The 22,240-nt window shown below is 43.5% G+C and overlaps 3 protein-coding genes across 6 annotated transcripts in view; all 3 read left to right on the forward strand.

Annotated features, from left to right (window-relative positions):
* Nucleotides 1–3,483, forward strand: part of usp45 (ubiquitin specific peptidase 45) — a 28,479-nt gene extending 24,996 nt beyond the window's left edge. For both annotated transcript variants that reach the window (XM_084026489.1, XM_084026490.1), the window contains exons 15-18: nucleotides 208–305; nucleotides 517–603; nucleotides 837–981; nucleotides 1,254–3,483. In XM_084026489.1, coding sequence (XP_083882615.1) covers nucleotides 208–305; nucleotides 517–603; nucleotides 837–981; nucleotides 1,254–1,384 — 461 coding nt within the window. In that variant the 3' untranslated portion in view covers nucleotides 1,385–3,483. The remainder of the gene's footprint in view (nucleotides 1–207; nucleotides 306–516; nucleotides 604–836; nucleotides 982–1,253) is intronic.
* The window catches only part of pnisr (PNN-interacting serine/arginine-rich protein), a 157,996-nt gene extending 143,384 nt beyond the window's left edge, over nucleotides 1–14,612 (forward strand). The window contains exons 1-12 of one of the 3 annotated variants that reach the window (XM_084026274.1): nucleotides 7,246–7,329; nucleotides 7,835–7,940; nucleotides 8,079–8,255; nucleotides 8,756–8,991; nucleotides 9,328–9,490; nucleotides 10,189–10,379; nucleotides 10,894–11,034; nucleotides 11,129–11,228; nucleotides 11,850–11,903; nucleotides 12,341–12,535; nucleotides 12,775–13,873; nucleotides 14,255–14,612. In XM_084026274.1, coding sequence (XP_083882400.1) covers nucleotides 7,853–7,940; nucleotides 8,079–8,255; nucleotides 8,756–8,991; nucleotides 9,328–9,490; nucleotides 10,189–10,379; nucleotides 10,894–11,034; nucleotides 11,129–11,228; nucleotides 11,850–11,903; nucleotides 12,341–12,535; nucleotides 12,775–13,873; nucleotides 14,255–14,288 — 2,478 coding nt within the window. In that variant the 5' untranslated portion in view covers nucleotides 7,246–7,329; nucleotides 7,835–7,852 and the 3' untranslated portion in view covers nucleotides 14,289–14,612. Of the gene's footprint in view, nucleotides 1–7,245; nucleotides 7,330–7,834; nucleotides 7,941–8,078; nucleotides 8,256–8,755; nucleotides 8,992–9,327; nucleotides 9,491–10,188; nucleotides 10,380–10,893; nucleotides 11,035–11,128; nucleotides 11,229–11,849; nucleotides 11,904–12,340; nucleotides 12,536–12,771; nucleotides 13,874–14,254 lie in introns of those variants that run through there. The other 2 variants (XM_084026272.1, XM_084026273.1) reach the window with 2 other exon arrangements.
* A 544-nt stretch (nucleotides 14,613–15,156) lies between these two features.
* Nucleotides 15,157–21,224, forward strand: coq3 (coenzyme Q3 methyltransferase). The gene is made up of 6 exons (XM_084026287.1): nucleotides 15,157–15,460; nucleotides 16,113–16,250; nucleotides 17,766–17,865; nucleotides 18,910–19,173; nucleotides 20,337–20,496; nucleotides 20,756–21,224. Exons 1-6 carry the CDS (start codon nucleotides 15,288–15,290, stop codon nucleotides 20,935–20,937), a joined length of 1,017 nt encoding a protein of 338 aa, XP_083882413.1. The 5' UTR covers nucleotides 15,157–15,287; the 3' UTR covers nucleotides 20,938–21,224.
* The last annotated feature ends 1,016 nt before the right edge of the window (nucleotides 21,225–22,240 follow it).

The raw sequence follows: 22,240 nt of genomic DNA on the forward strand, positions 1-22,240 counted from the left end.
GCAAGGATCAAAATGAAAGACCAAAATATCACTATTGTTTTGCTATTGTCAGTATTTTCTGTAGCTCCAGATGTTCCTATCATCCTTTAATGAACATTTGTTATTTTCAGTGCTTGAGATTCATGAATGTGTTGGTTTGAATAAAACAGAATTAATGTTTCAACAGTTAAACCTGACATTTCTGTGTGTTCTGTGTTGTTGGCACAGACAAGAAGGTGGAGAAGATTTACACCAGTGCTAGGAAGCAAATCCTGATCTCCTCGCTGCCTCCTGTCATCACATTGCATCTTAAACGCTTCCATCAGGTCAGTAGCCACATGCTGTGTTTTCTTGCTCTCCATTTCATCCTGCAGAGAGTCAAATGTTGCATTTGATGCGGTAGTGTGTGTTATTGTCATACATGTGACATGTTAATTCTATATATTATATATACTAAACCATGACAGCATGTGACTTGTGTTGTGGTCTCCAGGCCTTTATGTTAAAGTGCTGCCGCTCTCTTTTTATGAATTCAAGGCAGGGATGAACTTAAGAAAAGTGAACCGCCATGTGGACTTTCCCCTGATCTTGGATCTTGCTCCATTCTGCTCGGCATCCTGCAAGGTAAATTATAATCCGTGAACTTGATATTGTATTATTCTCTCCTTTGTCAAATTTCTGATAAAGGACTCACCTTTATATTGACCAGGACTGTACTATGACTGTGCTATGGTGTCTAGTAGTCCAGTTTGTATTGAATGTCCTTGGCTTGTACTGTCCCCCTGAGACTTCTATATCAGTATCTTTCCTTTTGCACTTTCATCCTCTTTGCTAACCGTCCTTCTCGTTTTTACTAGAACCTGGCAGCTGGCGAGCGTGTCGTCTACAGCCTGTATGGGATTGTTGAACACTGTGGCTCAATGCGGGGGGGGCACTACGCTGCATATGTAAAAGTGCGTGTTCCCCAAAGGAAAATAGAACCGCACCACAGGAACCTGTCAGGTCAGAGTTTGTCCCTCTTGATCTCTTTTAAGACCCTTTATCTTTTGCCTGTGTGCTGCTTTTTAAATAATTCAGAATTTTTCAGATCATGACAATAACACCCATGCCCACAGTCGGAGGATTGTACAACTTTTAGTCCCCTTGTGACATTGTGAAGCTTTAAAATGTTCCATGCTAGTTTGGCGAGGTCTATCTTCTTTGTTGGATAGTGTTATTTATGTTTATATTGCGCAGCCATCCTCTGACAGCTCGTCCACATGTCTGTGTTTCAGGTGTGAGGGAAGCCGGCAGCAGCTTCCAGGGCCAGTGGGTGTACATCAGCGATACCACCGTTCAGACGGTACCAGAGTCAAGGGTACTCAACTCTCAGGCATACCTGCTCTTCTACGAGGAACTGCTGTAATGTAAAAGTATTTTTTCCCCCCATATCTCCGTTTTGCTTTGTATTGTCTTTTGGTACACGCCTGTACTACTCCTCATACTGTATCTGTGAGTAAGTGGAGGGATGAAAAGGGAAAGACCTCACTGTACACTCACTCGTCTTACATGAGAGGAATGGCCGTTCCAATTCATTCATGTTTCCTGTTTTAGAAAGACTACCCTTTAAAAAAGAGGTCGATAGAAAAGAGTGTTATTGAAGCCGATCCGTTCAGAGTTTATCGTCTGTCTCCGCCACGATCACGTGCCTGAGATATTAGCTGCATGAAGGTGTTTTCAACAGTAACCAACAGGAAATAAGCAGATTTATCGCATGCTAAACTGTGCTCAGCAATGACTAGTTGATGTCAAGTGTGTGTGCGTGTGTGTGTGTGTGCGCGTGTGTGCGTGTGCGTGCGTGTGTGTGTGTGTGTGTGTGTGTGTGTGTGTGTGTGTGTGTGTGTGTGTGTGTGTGAGTGTGAGAGAGACAGGAGAATGTAGATTTAAGGTGCTATGTGTATCATTTTCACATCTTGAACCATTGCCACATTATATTTGAGTTGGTATCAAAGTGTAACAGAAATGCTCCACATGAAGACTATTGGCGTTGATTGTTTCTGGCAATGGCAGATGATGGATGGTAAGAAATGCAAAGAGGAAAAAAATGAATTCAGACATGTCTGTCTTTTTCTGTAAAGGGAATGAAGCATGAGGACACGCAGCTATATGATTCGTGACAAAGTTAAGAGAAATACAGGCATGCATTTTGAAAGTATGAATAATACAGCTCCAAAGGTGTTAAAGGAGCAGTGTGCAGGATTTACAGGGATCAATCGGCAGATATGGAGTTTACATAACCATTTTCATTAGAGTATAATCATCTGGAATTAAGAATGGCCGTGTTTCCGTTATCTTAGAATGAGCCCATCATATCTACATAAGGAGTGGTTCCTCTTTGTGGAGTCCACTAAATCCTACACACTGTTGCTTTAAATAGTCTATTTATGTATGCTAATGATAATAACCAAGTTATCACAGCTTATAGTTGTTTACATTGTCATACTGGTTTAAGTTATTACACATAGCACCTTTTAAAGAACAGCACAACAGTTAATTTACAGCCTCCTTTTGAAAAGGATCGTTCCTTTTTTTTCTTTCTTTTTTTACATTAGAATGTAAACATCTAAGACTATCAGTGAATTATTTGCCAAAGACAAGTTTTGCAACTTCAGAGCAGAAAATCCAAACTAAACACACGAGGACTACGAGTACTTCATTCGCTTTCTTTCACATTTGTTCCTTCAAGGTTGTCAGTGTGGTTCTCGAGTGTCGTTGCACAAAGAAAAAAAATGTACCGGGGAAGTTTATCAGCACCTTGTCTGCCTTCATTGCATTTCAGCTCTACTGTTACTGTGTAGGCACACTCACAAACCCATTAAGATGTTCAACAAAGAGTCAACGCGGTGACTATCCCTAATACTATCAGCAAGATTGTGCAAAAAAAAATAACAAAAGAAACAAACTCAAAGGCTTTAAAGCCTGTTGAGAAAAAAAGAAAAACATCTTTGCTGTAATGTGCATGGGTTTATGTTCTAATGAATGTATTGCCTATTCTTAAAATGTCTGTCATATGAGCTGTTCATCTTTTTCTATGAAAATATTTTAGATGAAAAAAAATCGAGGGTAGGGGGAGGTTGTTGGACATTTGCCAAAACAGTTGAACCTCTGCATCAGAAAACATAATATGTATTATTTTCTTTTGAAACGGGGACAGACTCAGTGCCTGTGCTTCAGGTTTCACCACCTGTGCACGGTGAGAAGAAAAACATACGTATAGTTGAATTCATAGAGGAGTATGTGTGGCATATGTACAGTATGAGGTACTGTAAGCAGAACTAATAAAGAGCATATGTAATTGTACATACTGGAAATTATACGAAATCATGGTGCTTCAGGCGTGCAGGGTTTTTCCTCAAGACAACTTTGTTTCCAGAAAATCAGATAATTTCATGTATGAAATGACAACTGTTTGGAATGAGTATAACTACATACTGTATCAAAAATAAATCTAATTTATGAACCGATCATTCTGTGAGACTCATCCTTCTTTTCATGCGTTTGCCTCTGTTGTGCAACAGCACTAGCAGAAAAGAGATCACAAGGGGGGGGAGAAGGTTTTGCTGTTTCTGCTTTGGACTTGATGTCACCCCGTTTTACTCCGAGCGAGACGTTGTCCACCATCGCTATCCGGGGCTGTCGCCGCGGATCCCGCGGTGCCACATTCAACCAATCCTCACCGATGATCCGCCCTGACGGGTGCAAAGCAGCACTGCTTCAGAACATGTCGCGAGCTGGTGAAGAGGAGGTGGGTGTGGAATCAGGAAAAGGGCAACGTCCAAAAACATCGCCTTGCACGTCCTCTTGTTCCCACATGCTGTGACATCCGAGTTGAGCTGCTGGAAACATTAAAACAGGTTGTCAAACCGCCACCAACGAAAAGAGCAAATCTTTTCTGAAATGCGTTTGTCTATTTTTATAGCAGGAGATGGGGGGGGGGGGGGGGGGGGGGGGGGGTCTTATGGCTCGGGGACATGCTGCTGAAGCATTAGATGTGATTTAATCTCACTTAATGAAAGGCACCCTCCCCCATGTGTGCGACAGTTGTAAGAAACTAATGCTGGAATGCTCGTTACTGTCTACCTATCTACCAGCAGTCGAGGTCACGTTCCAGTCCTCTCACCATGCACGCCATTCTCACTGTCAGTCTCACCTAGGTCAACACCACACATGCCCCTGCATTAATCCACAACCCAGTCAACACGTTTCTCTCACGCACGTCTACGCCCGCCTCAGGCTTTGCTCCTCACAAGTGCATATACATCGCCACTATTCCTTAACACCAACGAAGCACATGACAGAGTGCCGAACAACACCTGCACATAACCCTTTCCTAAGACGGGGTATGCGTTAAATAGATTTCAGACATGTTTTAGGAACATGTTGACGCCCAGTAAGAGCTACAGGGCAACCGGATATCAGACACTTAACACTAGTAACAGGCTAACAAGAAGCTCTACATTCTGCCTCTACACTCTTACACTCTTTTTTTACTGAAATCACTCCCATTATTCTGTAATACTGCATTCTCACTAACTGTAGTTTATATATCTGTTTGTCTTTATTGTGCTGCGTTGAAATGTATCCAGCCAACCAACACATGCTGAGCATATGCTGCCCTCTGCTGTTATAGGCATGCTTAATTATAATTACAAGCTGCTATAATTTGTAGCACCTTTCATATCAGAAATGCAGCACAAAGTGCTTTACAATAAAGAAATTAGTCGTAGAATAAACAGATGAAATAGAATTCATAGAATGCATAACATAAGATGGAAATTAAAACCCATTGAATAATACTATTAAAGTCATACCCATATCTGCAGCACATATGCAGCAGCATCAAAAGTTCTCCATTATCTTCTACTCTGCTCATATATCACCAGTGGTAGAGATTTGAATTATTAAGAAAAAAACTAATTTGCCTCAAATGCACTCAACCAATTCTCTAGATCTAAGGTCTCAGAAAACTATGCAAATCACTTTTTTTTTTTAACTGTACCTTTATGTCTTTTCTGTTCTGTTCCTTGGTTATTCCTTATCACCAAATTATACATGCTGAGATGTACTTTTATTATGTATATGTAGTATTATATGTACAATATGCAGCACAGAACATAACTAAATGTTATTACAGTTTTATTAATTCACAACACAAAGGTCAAGGAGGTATTTTATTCGGCCCCCATGTCATCTTCAGGCAGGATGCAGATGTATTTTTGCAGGCTACTGAAGAAGCAACCAAATCCACTCATCGCTGTCTTTTTGACCTCTGAAAAAGCCAAGGACAGTCAGTGCCTGAACTCACAGAAGTAACAGTTAACCACAGTGTGAATGGAGCCGATGGACCCAATGGCTCAGAGACATGCCCATGTGAATAATAATTCCTACCTGTTGTGGTTTTGAAGGATTCACCCGCTTTAAGTGCTCCGTGATGATGGGGGGGTGGTGGAGCGGGAAAAGGTGATCGAACGGAGCATTTACATTTACATTTAGGTCATTTAGCAGACGCTTTTGTCCAAAGCGACTTACAATAAGTACATTTGTCAAAAGAAGGAAACAAAGAAACCACGACGTATCATTGCCGATGCAGTAAGAGCTAAAAATAGGACAAGTGTTAGGTCCTCATCTGAGTAAAGTAGTACTTCAAGAGTAACAGTGCTACGATCCGAGTTTTTTTTTTTTTTTTTTTTTTGCGGGGGGGGGGGGGGGGGGGGGGGGGTCGAGGGAGGGTGTTAGTGGGTCATGCTATGTAGAGTCGAGGTGAAGTCTGAACAGGTGAGTCTTGAGCCTTTTTCGGAAGATGGCAAATGACTGCTGTCCTGACATTGGTCGGGAGTTCGTTCCACCACTGAGGCGCCAGAACAGAGAAGAGTCTGGACTTTGCTGAGCGACATTTGTTTGATTTCAGCGATGGTGGTACCAGCCGGCCAGCTGAAGTAGAGGAGCGGAGTGCTCGCTTCGGGGCATGAGGTTTGACCAGTGTTTGAAGGTAGGCAGGTGCCGTTCCATTGATGGCCCTGAAGGCCAGTGTCATCGTCTTGAATTGGATGCGTGCTGCAACAGGGAGCCAGTGGAGGTCACGGAGGAGGGGGGTCACGTGGGAGAATTTGGGTAGATTGAAGATAAGGCGTGCTGCAGCGTTCTGGATACGCTGCAATGGTTTAATCGCATAGGCCGGGAGTCCGGCCAGGAGAGAGTTGCAGTAGTCAAGGCATGGTGGACAGAGCAGCAGAGACCCGGTCCTCAACAGCTTTTGTGACTCCGACGGCCATTTTACTGAGCTGCTTTGAGGGCATGTGGACGAGGTGCGGTGAGGAGGCAACCAGAAGCCCTGCAGCACTTTAGGAACCACCTCCATTACCACCACCTGGTTGAGCAGTTTGGAGCGAAGGGCTGATGGCTGATGATCTTCGGATGTTTGTAGGTTAAAGCCAAGAGTCTTTAAAAAAAAAAAAAACAGCATGAAGCATAAATGTGCATCAAAATATGATTTACTGAAACTGAGGAGAGAACCTCTGGTGTCTTGAGCTGGCACAACATTTGTCCAGGTCCACGGTAGTCCATGGTTTATTTCAGCTCAATAAACTACAGCAAAATGAAAAATCTGGATTATAGCACTAAAATTCTTATTAAAATGGACGACACAACGTATTTAGTAGGATTTGTTTCTGCTCATAGCAATACTTTAGACCAAAATGGTCCTAAATTCCTTTTTAAATTCAACATTAATAAGCTTTTTTAACCATGTTGTAGACATGGTGGGATTCAAAGTAGGAGTCAAAATCATGTTCCAGTGAAGTGGCTGTCACTGCAACGTACTAAAGTACTGGTACAATGATCAAACACTAAAATAAAGGACTCTTTTATACTTAGTAATCAGATGGAGTCCTGTCCGGAGTCCTGTCTGGGGTCCTGGAGTCCTGCCCGATTTAGTAAATTATCGATTTTAACAACATCAGAGATCCACGTTTGAAATATTTAGTCGCTTAAATAGAAACTTTAAAAAAACAAACATTTTTTTAAATTTAATTTAATTTTTTATTTTTTATTTTTTACATATTTTAGACTCAAATGCATCCTGTGTACAGAGACTAGATTGAGCACCCCATCTGCTGTAAGCGCCAGACGGCCTCACACAAGAATATCCACACGACCACCTAAATAAAGTCCAAATTAAAAAACGGAATTCTAATATTCCCGACTGCCCCTGAAGGCACCAGCACCTCGATCGACACTTCCTCCCGAGCTCACTTGTTCACTGTTGCAGCCATTTTGATTCGCAACCGCAGCGCTGGAAACTGTCTGGAAAAGGTGGGGACTATGTTACTCAAAGCACAGCGGGGATATAACTTTGCTTCACACGTCTCCAGCAGCATATAATTTAATTTAAATGTAAAGGCAGATTTAATCACCCGGTACGGTAATGGTGTAACTATCTTTAGCATTCATTTTTAGCTTAGCTCGCATTAGCTTGGTTGCGCTATATAGCTAAATATGCATGACCACGGGCAGCTTTAGAGGCTGGGATTTCACCGACCCCAAGTTTATTTAAGTATCATACGTCAGTAATGACACGGTGATTTACCCCATACTACATAGCGTCCGTTTCCACCGTTAATAGCGGGGATGGTCTCCAGCGGACCAGTCGCTGCATACAGCTAGCCGGTCAGCTAACGTTAGAAGCTAACGTTCGCTCTTTACTGGCCATTAGATTAGACCGCGGTGCAATGTTATGGGGCATTAACTGATGCAGCCCTCGTCGGCAACAGAGGTGCCGATGGTGCACATCTAATTCTAGCTGGCCTGAATATTTCAGGTGTGAATCCAGAGAGTGATGTGGGACCAGGGAGGACAGCCCTGGCCGCAGTGGCCTCTGAGCCAGCAGCAGTGGATGCAGACTTTTCAGCACCAGCAAGATCCAGGTTAGTGAATGATGCACATACATAATGAAAGCATTTTTGTGCCTCTGCTGGGCTTCTTTGCACATTGCGGCTTACTCAGTCGAATATCACAAGAATTGTAACGCCGTCTGCATGGATGTATTTTCTTATTGTGTTCAGGTCAAGTGGACTGGGCTGCCCTGGCACAGGCATGGATAGCCCAAAAGGAATCGACAGGACCAGAGCAGCCAAACATTCAGCCCAACGGCCAGGACATCCCAGGCCTTGAGTCAGTTGGACAGGGCAACCATGGTTCCTTCCAGGGTGACCCAGCATTTGGCAGAATGTGGCAGCCAGGTACAATTTTAACCCTTTGTGTCAGCGCAACTTTCTTCTATTTCTTCATTATTGTTCTGCATTGTTATTTTTTTTTTTTTTTTTTTTGGTACAGGATTTAATCTGAAACATTCATTCAGTATCTCCTTGCTATTAGAGCTGAGTACCGTTTGAACATGTTTGATACCAATACCACAACAATACTTTGTTCAATACTTCACAGCTCATTTCCCTACCATATGTAACATCTCTTACTAACTCATTCAGTTGGTACCTAATGCCACCGTTTCTGATACTCAGCCCTACTTAATTTAATTATAATGTATTAGACTGAAAATACTTAGTATGATTTCTGACGCTTTCTGATCTCTAATGTGTAAGCACTTGGATAAATACTGCATACAAAGTACCTCTTCAGTAGATGTTGAGATGAATACACTTATTTCTTTTGTGGTTACACCTAAATGTAACATGTAACATGTAACTTGGCTTCTGTTTATTAATTATGTTGTCATAAACAGAATGGGGAATGCATGGCCAGCCCCCTCCTCCTCCACCCCCTGAACCGGCCTGGATCCCTCCAGGGTCAGGACCGATGGACGTGGTGAACCCCAGTGAAGACAGCAACAGCCAGGACAGCGTGGAGTTCAACTCTGAAGCCCACCACGGGGTTTACCCCCAGAACAGCCATGGGTATGGGGCACAGCCCGACAGCTACGCCATGGCCCCCATGGCCATGAACCAGTTTGATTATCAGGTATGCGGATGCTACAGTAGAAACTGTTGAAGCGTTTGGGTTTTAGTGTCACATCCAAGTAACACAAGAAGGAGCAATCGATAGAAACTGCCGGATCCCAGCATCTAGGTGTATGAGTCATTGCTTTCTTGATGCGGTGCAGTGGAAAGTGTTGGCTTGTAGAGGATCCAGCATGGTTTGGTGTTATTTTTTAGCCCAGTCAGGAGTAATGGATGGTTGTCAGCTAACTTAATCTGGGCAAGGACAAAGACGATGCATGCCACTTGATGGCAGAACAGACGGCCTTATGTACTTTGAATTACCTTTAATTTAAAATGTTGTGCTGTCTCCCCCCAGCATGGAGCTGCCTCATCCTTTGCCCCCACATCTACAAGCTTCCACTCCCCATACTGGCAGGGTCCTCCTCAGAACAGACGAGATACCAGACCACCCGGCTTCAGAGACCGGCCCAGATCCCCTATCCAGCTACCAGTCAAACAAGAGGCCCCAGCAACACTAGGTAAGCGTGCTTTCACTCAACTTATAACATCATATTAAGATTCTCCGTTGGAAGACAGCTTCTTATACATGAACGTACTGAACAGTTTGTGTGTTCACCTCAATGAGGTGATTTATTATTTTTTATGAAACTTAATTTCTGCATTTTTATCTATTGGTTGTCATCCCTTACCTGTTTGCATCATTTAATGTATGTGAAAGACTTAATTGACATTAACACTTTTATGGCCATTCATTTTCCATAATTCTAGCCATATAGAACAACTACTAAACATATCCTTTAAATGGCCTACATATGAACAGCAGTAAATCACTGATTCAAGTTCCAATAAATGTATTTGTATTTTATTAAACAAAGTCAGCAGAGTGAACTCTTCACAAGATATTTGACTTGTGACTGCACATTTGGATACTGTGCAGCGTGTTCCCCCTGGTTTTGCATGTCTACTCATTCTGTTTCAACCCGGTATTTCTGCACAGTTGCAGATAAAGATAAGGCTGCACTTATGTTCATAGTATTGTCGCCTACTATTTGCAGATTCCAGTTGTGTTTGTGTGAGCCAAACATTTCCAGTTACTTCTGAGCAAGGCTTGATTATCCATATATGGAATCTACCTGGGATTGCTGGAAGTTATTTAACAGTTTGATCCATTTTTATTCATTCATTTACTCATTTTGACCTTGTATTTCACCTTCAGATGCTGTAAAAAGGCGCACACTACCTGCGTGGATCCGAGAAGGGCTTGAAAAGATGGACAGAGAAAAACAGAAGAAGATGGAACGTGAGCGAATGGAGAAAGAGCGTTCAAAAATGGCAAAAGACGATGGCAAAGAGCACGAGGCAGACGAGGAAAGCCATGGGCCACGTGTGCCCCGCAAGAGTAAATTTGTAAGTAACTAATTTCTGGCCTTGACAGCAAAATATTCACCTTTTGAAAAAGGATTTGCACTCGCTGTGTTGTGTTTGTGATGTAAGGGCATCCCGTCTGTCCACCATGGGGTCCAGAGCCTTCAGCCGCTCTGCCCCCCGCCTCTGGAACTCCCTCCCCCCCCCGACATCAGGAACATTAACTCTCTATCCATCTTCAAATCCCGTCAAAAAACCTACCTCTTCAAACTCTCATACTCACTTTAAGTTGTCTTCCACCCTGCACTTTTCTGATTTTATTTTGTTTTTATTGCACTTATATGTGTCCTTTGCTTTTTTAAATGACTGTTTATATGTTGTGTAAGGCAACCTTGAGTGCACTGAAAGGCTCCATAAATAAAATGTATTATTATTATTATCCGGGGACACAAACCATTTTCCCTGGCACATGTATGAGGACTGTACGACCTTCACAAATGATGCATGCTTTGCCGCTTGTTGATTGAATACCCGTCCTCGCTTTTATATGCATCAGGACAGTGACGATGAAGGGAATGATGACAATGAAGAGGAAGAAAAGGCCTCCGTCAAGAAAGAATTTTCTGGTCGTAGCCCATCGCCTCCTGCAGAGGACAGCGAACCAGAAATGACAGAGGAGGAAAAGGAGTTCCAGCTGGTTAGTTTGACCACTCAGAACATTAACCATTGTAGTTAATCTGACTATTGTTCAAGAGGAGTTATTGAAAATGTAATTTTTTGTCTGTCTTCAGATGATCATCACAAAAACACTTCTGACAGAAATCCTACTTGAGGTCACCAATGAAGAGATTCAGCATGTGGCCAAAGAGACGCACCGTAAAGCCACTCGAGGTCTGCTCTTGTCTTTTCCAGTTAATGCATCATCTATGCTTGCCACCAAGACATTGTGTTTAAATCTGAAGAGAATCCATCATGTGCCTAATCTCTTTAAACGAAACTCAATTATGCCCTGTAAACGAGGGTGATTGAGCGGCAGACATGGGAGTATGTCTGATATGCATTTTCAACCATTCTCTGCTAATGCATCAGAATGAGAGAGCAGAGCGATGCTTTTCACAAACTATATTTGAAAACCTGGTCTTCTGGTTCATGGTATTGAAGGTCCTGCTGAAAGACAGTATGATACGAGTGAATAAAGTCTCAGCATCGAATCTGACCAGCATCCACCTTTCGATCCAATCGACTTCCTCCATTGACGTGGCATTAGTACAGATTGGTTCTTTCCCTCCTGTCCGACTGTTTGACTTGGATTTGCGTAACAGAATTTTGTTTAACCCTCTCTCTTTCTCCATTTCTTTTTTTTTTCCTTTTTTATCTTTTCTCCTTTTACCAATGGCAGCTCTTGTGAATAGTGCTTTATCTGTGACCCCCCCAACTCTAGCGACTCTTGCCTTTGAGAAAATGGCCGTATGTGTTTTAACATGTTGTTCCTGTTGTTGATGTGAATCAAAGCTCCTGCAAAACAGCTGGCACAGTCAAGTGCACTGGCTTCTCTGACTGGTCTCAGTGAGTATCCCTTTTCTGTCACCGGGGGGGAGGGAAGGAAAATAGATATTACAAAAAAATTAGTGGAAGGGTGTTGGTATGAATATGGGCAAAGCTGTTGGCAAAAGCCATAACACCCAAATACACTTCCGATTTTAAATAATTACCGAAAGAGAAGTAGAAACTCAGTGATGGGTTTGCTTTAGTGTTGGACTTTGATGATGGAAGCATGTTCTTGAATACAAGGAGTTTCTTGTAGTTTTACGTTAAGGGCTGTATTTACTAGTTTTACTTGTTTTTAAGGGGTTTATCGGTGTGAAATATAAAGTAAACAGGATTGAGTGCCTTTCACTGGGACTTTGGGTTGGGATTGAGAGCTCTCAAAAGTGAAACCTGAGTGTGAGAATATTTTTTCGTCCTGACCAACACTCAACAACTTGGGGGCTCTGTTGTGGCAGGTGGGCTTGGTGACTATGGATCCGAAGAGAGCGATGACGAGGATGAACGCAGCGTTCGAGGGTCTGAATCCTCCGACACTGATGATGAGGAGCTACGCCACCGCATCCGAGAGAAGCAGGATGCTTTCCGCCGCAAGGAGCGGGAGATGCAGCAGCTGCAAGAAAAACAAGCACAGGAGGTTCTGCTTGCACGTGGTAAGACATGTTATGTATTTGCATTCGAAGACTAGCAACTCACTGTATTTCTCGACTTATTGTCTCAAAATGTTGGAGTGCTACAACACTGAACTCAAATAAGCATGATGATGGAACTTTCCCCCCAACTTTGTACTCATTTTTACTCTTTTTCCGCTCTGTTAGTTGTGTAGTGTGTCCTCTGTCCTCACAGAAGCTGATGGTTCCTTGTGTGTTTCTGTATCTTGTTTTTACAGAAGAGATGGCCAAAGAGAGATCGATCAGAGAAAAGGGGGATTATGATGAGGGCCAGCCAGAGAATCCACACAAACAGGAAGTAAAGGAGAGGGAGGCGGAGCCCTTGGTTGAGAGGCGTAGGTCCCGTAGTGAGAAGGAAGGGAGTGAAAGCAAGCATTCGGGCAGAGAGAGGGAGCGATCAGGGCGAGGCAGCAGCAATTCCCCAGCCAACGGTCACAGCAGCAGCTCCCGTTCCACCTCCAGCCACAGCAGCCGGCGTTCTTCCTCCTCCTCCTCGTCTTCTTCCTCAGCATCTTCCCGCAGTTCATCACGATCCTCCTCCCCACGAAGGAAGAGGAGGCGTAGCCGCTCTTCCTCCCACAAGGCTCGTAGGCGCAGCCGCAGCCACAGCTCCCACAGGCATCGCGGTGATCGTAGTGACAAAGTAAGGGACAGGAGGAGAAGCAGCACTGAGAGATCGGGCCGCCACAAGAAAGATCGCAGTGACTCCAGGGAGCGCCGGAGACGTAGGAGTAGATCCAGATCCAGAGAGCGAGACAGGGGCAGAGCCAGAGCCAGGGAAAGCCGCAGTCGTAGCAGAGAGAGAGAAAAGGAAAAGGAGAAGGAAAGGAAAAGAAGTCGGGATGCACGAGACAGCAGTCGTAGTCGTAGCAGCAAACACAAGCAGAAGGCCTCCAGCAAAGACAGAGAAAGAGGGAGGGAAAGGAGCCATAGCCATGAGAAAGACAAGAAAAAGAAGGATAAAGATAGGGAGAAGGAGTCGGATAAAAAGAGAGAAAAGCCCAAGGCCAAAGAGAAAGAAAAAGCAAGCTCTATAGTTACAGAGGAGAATGGCAAATCGAAGAAAAGGAAAGAGAGTGACTCCTGCACAGACTCTCAGAGTGAAAAGCACTCCCGGCAGGATAGCAAAGCCAGCAAGAAGGGCTCCGCCAAAGCTAGCAAGAAGCGCTCAGACTCGGACTCCAGTAGATCACCTACCCCTGAAGTTAGCAAGGAAAAGAAATCAAAAAAATCTAAACGTAGTCGCTCAAGGTCGACGGAAAAATATCACAAGTCTGGTAAGAAGGCAAGCCGCAAACACAAGTCTAAGTCACGATCAAGGTAGTATTCGTTTTTTTCCCTTTTTTTCTTACTGTATGTTTTCATTGTATGTCTCATTGTGATTTTGCTGGACTTTTTAATATTTGCAATAACTTAAAGAAGGAAAACTGACTGAATGTTGTAAAATGTACCGTCAACTGCAGTCGCCACTGCTTAACTGTAAAGTCATGTCTGATGCAATAAAGGGTTTTAATGCTTCATGACGGTCCTCTCTGTCAAATACAAATTTCCTGTTTCTGAATTCCTAACTATATGAAATCTAAACGGATATGATGTGCAGTATGTCTGGTGGGAGGGGGGTATTTGTGCATGTTTGTGTTTTGTAGTCTGGGTACGTGTGATTGGTGCAGTATTAACGTTATGTCCACGCCTCTCTTTCAGGTCAACATCCCTCTCCCGTCGTAGTAGACGCTGAGGAGCCGAGTTAACCTCCCGATCTGTGCACTTTACCATTTTAAATTCCATGAGTTGAGCAGGCTTGTCTCATTATAGAGGCAGTTGTGTAGGTGAACCCCCCTCATACATCTTTCATCTTTGTAAATACGTTGTTTTTAATGTGTGACTGAAGAACAAGACTTTTTGAATGGTAGGAGTTTTCACTTGTATCGTTATGCAAAAGGTTAAGACTGTGGACACTAAAAACTTAAGTTGTTTCATTTTAAAAAAAATAAAAGAATTAACTTTTTTTTTTCTCTCCAAAAATTATTGTAAAATGTTCAATAAAACTGTTTGTTCATTGTCTTGCCTCACTGTCTCTTTTTTTCTCTCTTCATGCTACATTTAAACATGTCTTCACACACAAATATTCATAATGTTGCATTGACAAGGCAACACAGAATCACATAAGACAGCTGCTGTGGCTCCCCGTGGGTTCATAATGGTTCATAGTGGACTATATCAATGTTTTGGACTCAACAAAAGTGTCATCCCATTCACATCAATGCAGTGTAGATTTAGCCTTTTGAACTGCTTGAAAGAGTTGTGTAATTCCTCATTAGAAGATGAACATTTCTAGAAAGATGCCAGAAGCTGGATCTTCTCACAAACCTGATTAAGGTGACGGACTGTGAACCTTGACTAGCATAGTTTACTGCATGAATACCTGCAGCTTCTAAAACGTCACCTCGTCAAGCATCAATAATGGCGTGGAGATTAAATATATCCACGTCATGGTCCACACCAGAACCGTAATGTCTAAATGACAGGGGAATTACTACGCACGTAAACCTCTACGTACAACAGTTCCTCCGGTGTTAGCCGCTTGTTTCCCCAGGGTAACTTTTAAGTGCGTGACCGGTAGGAACTAAAGTTTTTGTCGTTTCTACCCGAGCACAAAATACACGTGCACTGTGGGTCAAACAGTTCTTCGTTGAGCAAATGTAGAGTAGCTAGCGGCCAAACTTGAGTTTTAGCAATGTACGCGAACAAGTTCGGCCGCCTGATGTTCGGGCTGTACAGCCTTCAGACCAGCGCGGCGGGACGGAGCGGGTTCAGCTGGACGGCGGTGTGTAAACAGCGGACACTGTGGCTGCAGAGGAGCGCCGGTCGGAAGACCCAGCGACATGTCGTGCCCTCCTGTCACAACAGGTACTTACGGTCAGACCGTCATAGTGGGGTACGGTAACTCGCACTTGACTTAACTGTGTTAACGGAAAGGAAAGGATACAACTGTAATCTACAAAACGCTACGAATGCGAGTAATAGTAGCCAACACTTAGCATAGGCTGCAGTGATGCTGTCCTAAAATCTTCTTTAGGGCTTGGCTATTTACTGGGTAGAAGACAGACTGGAGGTAAATCTGCAACCAACAGTTGATTTCATGATAGATGAACCTGTCAGTTACTTAATGTCCTCATATGGTTTGTGTAATCCAGTCGACAGACTCATATTTATTAATAATAATAATAATAATAATAATATTTAATACCTAGTGATGTGAGAGAGAAAATCCTCACATCTTAGAAGCTAAAACCAGCAAATATGTTGAGAGAAAAGTTGACTTGTTTTGCTCAATTGATGACAATTATTGCACCATTAAAAATGCTGTCAGTTCTTCTCTTTCTTCTCCCAATTGGCTAATCGACTCATCATTTCAGCACCAAGTGGGCGATTCATATCAGATACAGTCATGATTTGGTCCCAAGAAATGTTTTCAGGGTTGTGTGCACCATTGACTGCTGTATGAAGTGCCATGTTTAGGCGTGTGCCTTGCTGATGTTGTCCTGTCTGTTGGCCACAGTGCTCGGTCGGCTTCCCAAACCACAGTGGACCCCGATGAAGTGAGGAGGTTCCAGTTGTTGGCCAGCAAGTGGTGGGATGAACGTGGAGAATTTGCAGCTCTTCATGCCATGAATGACCTGAGGGTGCCTTTTATACGGTATGTGTGTGTGTACCAAATAAATGCATCTCAATAGTCACATTTTTGTAGTGCCAAGATGTCGCTCCTGAGTCACTGTTGACACAGGATTGATTGGCAGAGGTGTCAAACAATTGTGTCAACACATAACCTGGAGGAGATCCAACCTCGTGGGACTTGAGAGCAAAAAAAACATGCCGGGATACATGAAAGTAGCATGAATTGAAAGTGACAGGATTCCTCCACACATCAGCACATTTTTCAGCAAATAGCGTTCCAACTGCTGCACGCGTGTGCATGTTTTGGGGCCGGCTCGGTCTGCTTTGATTGATAAGATCTGCTGTAGGGGCCCCCATGGGATAATCATTACATTAAGCCATCCAGCCAAGAGCCCGTTGCTGCTCTCTCCTCCCCCCTCTGTGGTCCTGGTGGTGGTGGTGGTGGTGGTGATGATGATGTGTGTCTGTGGTGACAGTATGACAGATCCAGTGCCAGTGTACGTCTGAGTGTGGCTGATTTGCCTGATGTGAGTCTGCCCTCGGGCTGTGTCTAAATGAGAAGCAGCAGCACCACGGCTACTGTTGCTACCTTTTACACTTTGACAGCCTTACTATGATACAGTCAGTCCTGATTTCTGAGAAACTTTCATTGTATATATTGAATTTGTCACAGCACTGTGAATGTAGATAATAAAGACTCAACAGTCTGACTTTTACAGTAAATCAATTCAACTTGTTTTTCTCCTCTGGAACAAACACAATGTTTGTGTTTTTATTCACCACACCAAATCATTTGTACATTTAATATCAGCGTCTTTTGATACTGTGGTGTGAGGTTGAGACCTAGTTAGGTGGATTATCCGCCAACACCTAATCCTCTTTCCTTCCACTGTTTGCACGAATGCTCCTGTACCCCAGCAGAGCTTTAATGAGGTCGATGCATACCCATCCATATCTTGGCCTGTTCTGCATGTTTAAAGCCCGAGGCAGACAGTCGTCAGACAGCGCGAAGGAAGCAGGGAAGGTAGGGAGGAAGGAACCCAGGAGTGAGGTAGCGGTGAATTTGTAGCCAGAGGACATTCGTGGTAGTTAGCTGGCAGACACCGTACCTCATGGTGAAATGGACATGGTTGTGACAGTGGATGGTGTAAGCAAAATGGAGAGATTCTCATGAGCTCCAACCTCCCGTACACCTCATTATGCTAAGCTGCATTACGTATAATGTGGATTTTTAGGAATGCATTGTGTTGTCGACCTACGGCAAAAGGTTGCCCGTCATGTATGTTAATGCGACTCATGTATGTGAATTAAGCAATTTATTCTTGTTTTGCAAATTGACAATATCTGGTTGCGTAAAAACTTATGTCAAATAATAATATTACACAAAAATAGTACACACAAATCTTACCTTTTAGTGCTTTTCATTTCAAATATGTCTTCCTGTGACCATGGTGTTTGTATCCTGGAGAGTGAGAGAAGGATAGCTGATGATCTTTTTTTATAAGAAAATGTACCCACTTCTCATTTACCCGTTCAGGGACAACCTGCTGAATGTGCACAGAGAACGGCATTCTGGGAAACCACTCGGAGGGCTCAGAATCCTGGATGTGGGCTGTGGAGGAGGCCTGCTCACAGAGGTAAACAAGTGTGCCTTTGTGAGAAAGATGCACACCCAGTGTGAACAAGGACGTGGTGGCTCTCACGTCACATTGAGTCTTTTCCAATCTCAGAACCCATCGGCTATCGGTCTGCGGAGGAGAGACCGATAGCAGTTTACAAGCTAATTTAAATCAATAAAAAGCAAAATAATTGTGAGATGACAGCAGATGGGTACTGAGATTGCATTTGAGCCAATGTGTTGCTGCCTCTTTTGCGTGTTAACCTGCATTTAACAATCTGCTGACGGATGAATGCAGAATCTGTTCATAAATTTAAGTCTTTTCTTTCCAAAAAACTGTCTGTTTCAGTACAAGATTCTGCTTTCAGTGCATTCTAGTGTCAGTCCTTTCACATATATACCAGCGCCCCAAAAAAACATTTAAACGTCAGCTTAATTCTCTTTCCCTTTTGATTTGACTGGTCTCGGTGTGGTGGACCGGACAGTCGGTCATTTACAGTTGTTCATGTGTTTGTTAGTGTTGATAACTGGGCAGCCGGGACAGGGCTGTCTGTCTCTGCCTTTATGTGAACTGAGGACATACCAGCTGCATTGTGTGATTTGAGAAGACAAAATCAGGTCCTGGCTCTGTCACACAGGCTGTCACATTCAGACACGGACACACAAAAAATACAAAAGATAAACAGTGTCTGTTAAGATCGCTGCTTTGGTTGCGTCTTGTCACCACAACCCTTCCCATCAGAAGGGATCAGCTGTGGGAGGAGGGAGATCGGCCCCTGGGCAAGTGCCGCTCACCACAAAGGCCTGTGTGTTTACTTTTGTCCAGGAGAGGGCACTGTCGTTCACATCCGACCCAATTTGATGCTTATTACCTGGTCTTAAATGTTGTTACATACAGTGCCGTTAATGTAATAACTGTAAGTAATGTAATGATTTACTCCAAACAAAGAGAATTATGTTTTTATGATGTAGATTAAACTAAATGTTGGTCTTGGAAGGCTTTTTATTTTTAAGTGGCATACAGTAGATCCCGTTTGACTTTTCTCTGTCTTCCATGCCCAAGCCCCTAGGTCGCCTGGGAGCTAATGTGTTGGGGATAGATCCAGTAGGCGACAGCATCAGTACAGCCCGACTGCATTCATCCAATGACCCGGATCTTTGTGTCCGGGTCGGCTACCGGGCCTGCACTCTGGAGGAGCTCTCAGCAGAAAACGAGGGAGGCGAGGAGGACGGGGAGCGCCAGTTTGATGCTATTGTGGCCTCGGAGGTGGTGGAACATCTGGCAGACCTGGAAACATTCGCCTTCTGCTGCAACCATGTGCTGAAAGTGAGTCCCAAGATAGATATATTTGTGTGTGTGTGTGTGTTTTCCTCCAGCTGTTAGCTCACGTCGGATATTTCTGCACCAATACAGAACGTGTCTGTGGATTCATCCGAGCGTACGTTAATAAGCATATGGTGATTTTGTTATGTTTGTTGTGTTTGCATCTGTGGCGTTTCACTGGGAATAGGTTAGCGTGTGTTTTTATGCGTATGGGTCGCCCTGAACCTTGACGAGCTTTAGTGAAAGCTGTACATCAATACTGAGAGCAGATGATTGTAATCTCCCAGATCAGTGTGGCCAGAGGAGTGGAGAGGGGAAAAAAAGACTGGCTAATCTTCACTTAATGCCTCTGCATTTAGTTTTGGCACGGATGGTCTGGGGTTGCAAAGGGCCGGGACATTTCTGGAAAAGTTCCAAGGAAAGTAAACTCTGGAAGATTGTAAATTCTTTCTCATTTCTTTATAAAAATCATAATATGATTAATTTATTTGGGGGGGGGGGGGGGGGGGGGACACATACAAAATCAATACAAGTTCTTTTGGCATTTCACACAGCGTGTATGTATTTGACAAATGAATGGATTTATGTGATGTCAGCTTATGGAAATGTTTGTTTCTATCTGTATATGACTGGGCAAATAAGCCCGATATTTCCATTGTTTCACATTCATTCCCACAAATTCCCGTTATTTCCCATGGAAGGTTTCCTTCTTGAATATTTCTGGAAACGTTGACTGGACTTTCTCTCGCTCTCTGGTGCGAATCTCCCACTTCTGCTCTTTTACTACAAAAAAACAACAACTTTAAACTGTATGTTGCTTCAGTACAACTAAACAGGATTATTAAGCATTCATTATTGTACTGTTTGGATTCATTTTACTGCACTCCTTTAACTGCATGCCTTTATTTGATTATTTATTCCCCTCTCTGTCCTTGTCCACTCTCCTTCTTCCTCCCCTCCTGTTGAAACTATTAATCTTGACCTAAGTTGAACCTTGAGGTTTGGCACAGCTACTTTCTGCCATCTAATCCCTACTATAATTACCCCTATGACTGCCATCTGTACATAATACCTGTAGGGATGTGATGTCATTGTATCAGAAACCATATTACTCATAAAAACTGTAAATCTTATAAACTAAAACAGTTCCTTTTCTTTATGTGCAGCCAGGCGGCTCACTCTTCATCACTACGATTAATAAAACCAACCTGTCATACATGTTGGGCATTGTTGCAGCCGAGCAGCTGCTGCGCATCGTTCCCAGCGGGACGCACGATTGGGAAAAGTTCATCAGCCCTGTAGAGCTGGAGCGCCTCCTGGAGTCCAGTAAGTCCTCCAATTCTGTCAAATGAATGCTTTCCTCTGTAAACCACAACCAATCTGATTATGAATTGTTAATAGTCAGTAGGAATAAAAATTAATTATGTCAACACATTATTCGGAAAGTGGCTCACTCTGATGTTTCACTCTGTTTACAAGGTTTAAATACTACACAATCTGCTCAGTAGATCCAAATTTGTCAGAAAGCTGATGTTCAGTGCCGGGTCCAGAGTTGAACATCTTGTGTTATATCATCCTTTCCCAGATGGTTTCTCAGTGCAGTCTGTCCAAGGGATGCTGTACAACCCACTATCAGGAGCCTGGAGCTGGACGAACAGCACTGCCATCAACTACGCCCTCCACGCCGTCAAAGTGAGAGACGATCTTCACACGGACTCGGCGGGGGAAAGCGACCCAGAGGGCCACGCTGCGACCACGCACGGCTGAGCCAAACGACTGGAGAACAAGTCAGAAAATATACATGCAGCAGACTGAGGTTTTAAAGAAAAGGGACAAACAGCCTGGAGATAGAACTAGAGATGTGCTGTAATTGCCTAGTGGTATTCAGAATTAGATTGCATAACGCTTCAGCCTTCGCTTTACTATGAAGTGATGCAAGAAATGTTGAGTGCTTGATGAGCTGCACAAGGCAACTATGCATCCTGTGATTGTGTTGTTCAGCAGCAGTGTTACATAAACCACATGAGTCAGCTTCATAGGTTGAATATTGTGTAATTTGCCTCTATTAAAATGGTCTTCAGTTGCATTTCTGAGGAGTGAAAATACAAGTGCCTGATTCTTCTGGTTCCTGTCACTAACAATTAATATTTCATCTTGGTTTTGACTGCACACTGGAAAGCATTTTCCTTTCCTTTTAGATGCTTAAGCCTTTATAAGACGTGTCCTCACACGAGGACGGGACGGTCACATCCGCTGGGATCATAATGGGTCTCATGTGGAAGTATTATATAACACAAACCAAGCCTGGAGCAGAGAATAAGTCATGCTTGCGTGATGTTCTCATAGAGACCAATAAACGGTGCCTTTTTTTTCCTGTGACAGAGCAACTAACAACACTCAGCAATGTTGCTATTATTTCACTTTTATTATTTGTATTTGATTATGATAACCACCGTATTGATTAGTGTAGGGAAACCCCACATATGTCCCATGTAGCGGGCTGCAGTCAGTCTGTAGTGGACCATTATTCCCGCACTCCTTCAGCTGTCTACAATAACAAAAGCTCGTGCTCTAATGCGCGCTCCCCTCCTACCGCGGGAGTGCGCGCCCAACTTTGCAGTAGCCATGGCTGCAGTGAGCGCTGTTGTAAGAGACTTATAAGACTTAAGTGCATCGCCGTGTCGTAGATTAAACGTTGAAACACCGACCGGCTCTTATCGACCTGGACAGATCGTCAGCCGCTGACCGGATGCAGACGGGATTTCATTGGCATCACAAGCTTCACGGGATCTCAACGAAATCATCTCCTCTCCAAGTTGTCCACGTCTGACCTCTCGGCATGCTCCTCAAGGCGGTTCAAAGAGCAGCCGGTGGACTTCTCCGACAAGATGAATGTTTTCTTCCACTTCCGAAGTTGTTGCAGAGTGAGTAGACTTCCCTTCTCATCCCAGACTAGACCCGCAACAGCTGATCTGTCACCTGCTTTGAACGATCTTCATCGGTCTAGAAGGTGTTGCTTTACATATTCAGTTTCAATAAGACAAAAATACCATTAGAATCAATATTTTTT

The sequence above is a fragment of the Eutrigla gurnardus genome, assembly GCF_963514095.1.
Source record: "Eutrigla gurnardus genome assembly, chromosome: 14".
Lineage (NCBI taxonomy): Eukaryota > Metazoa > Chordata > Actinopteri > Perciformes > Triglidae > Eutrigla > Eutrigla gurnardus.

Coding starts and splice junctions, on each gene's coding strand:
- coq3 (XM_084026287.1), top strand. CDS start 15,288: ATGTACGCGAACAAGTTCGGCCGCCTGATGTTCGGGCTGTACAGCCTT. Junction 15,461..16,112: donor GTGCCCTCCTGTCACAACAG/GTACTTACGGTC, acceptor TGTTGGCCACAG/TGCTCGGTCGGCTTCCCAAA. Junction 19,174..20,336: donor GCTGCAACCATGTGCTGAAA/GTGAGTCCCAAG, acceptor CTTTATGTGCAG/CCAGGCGGCTCACTCTTCAT.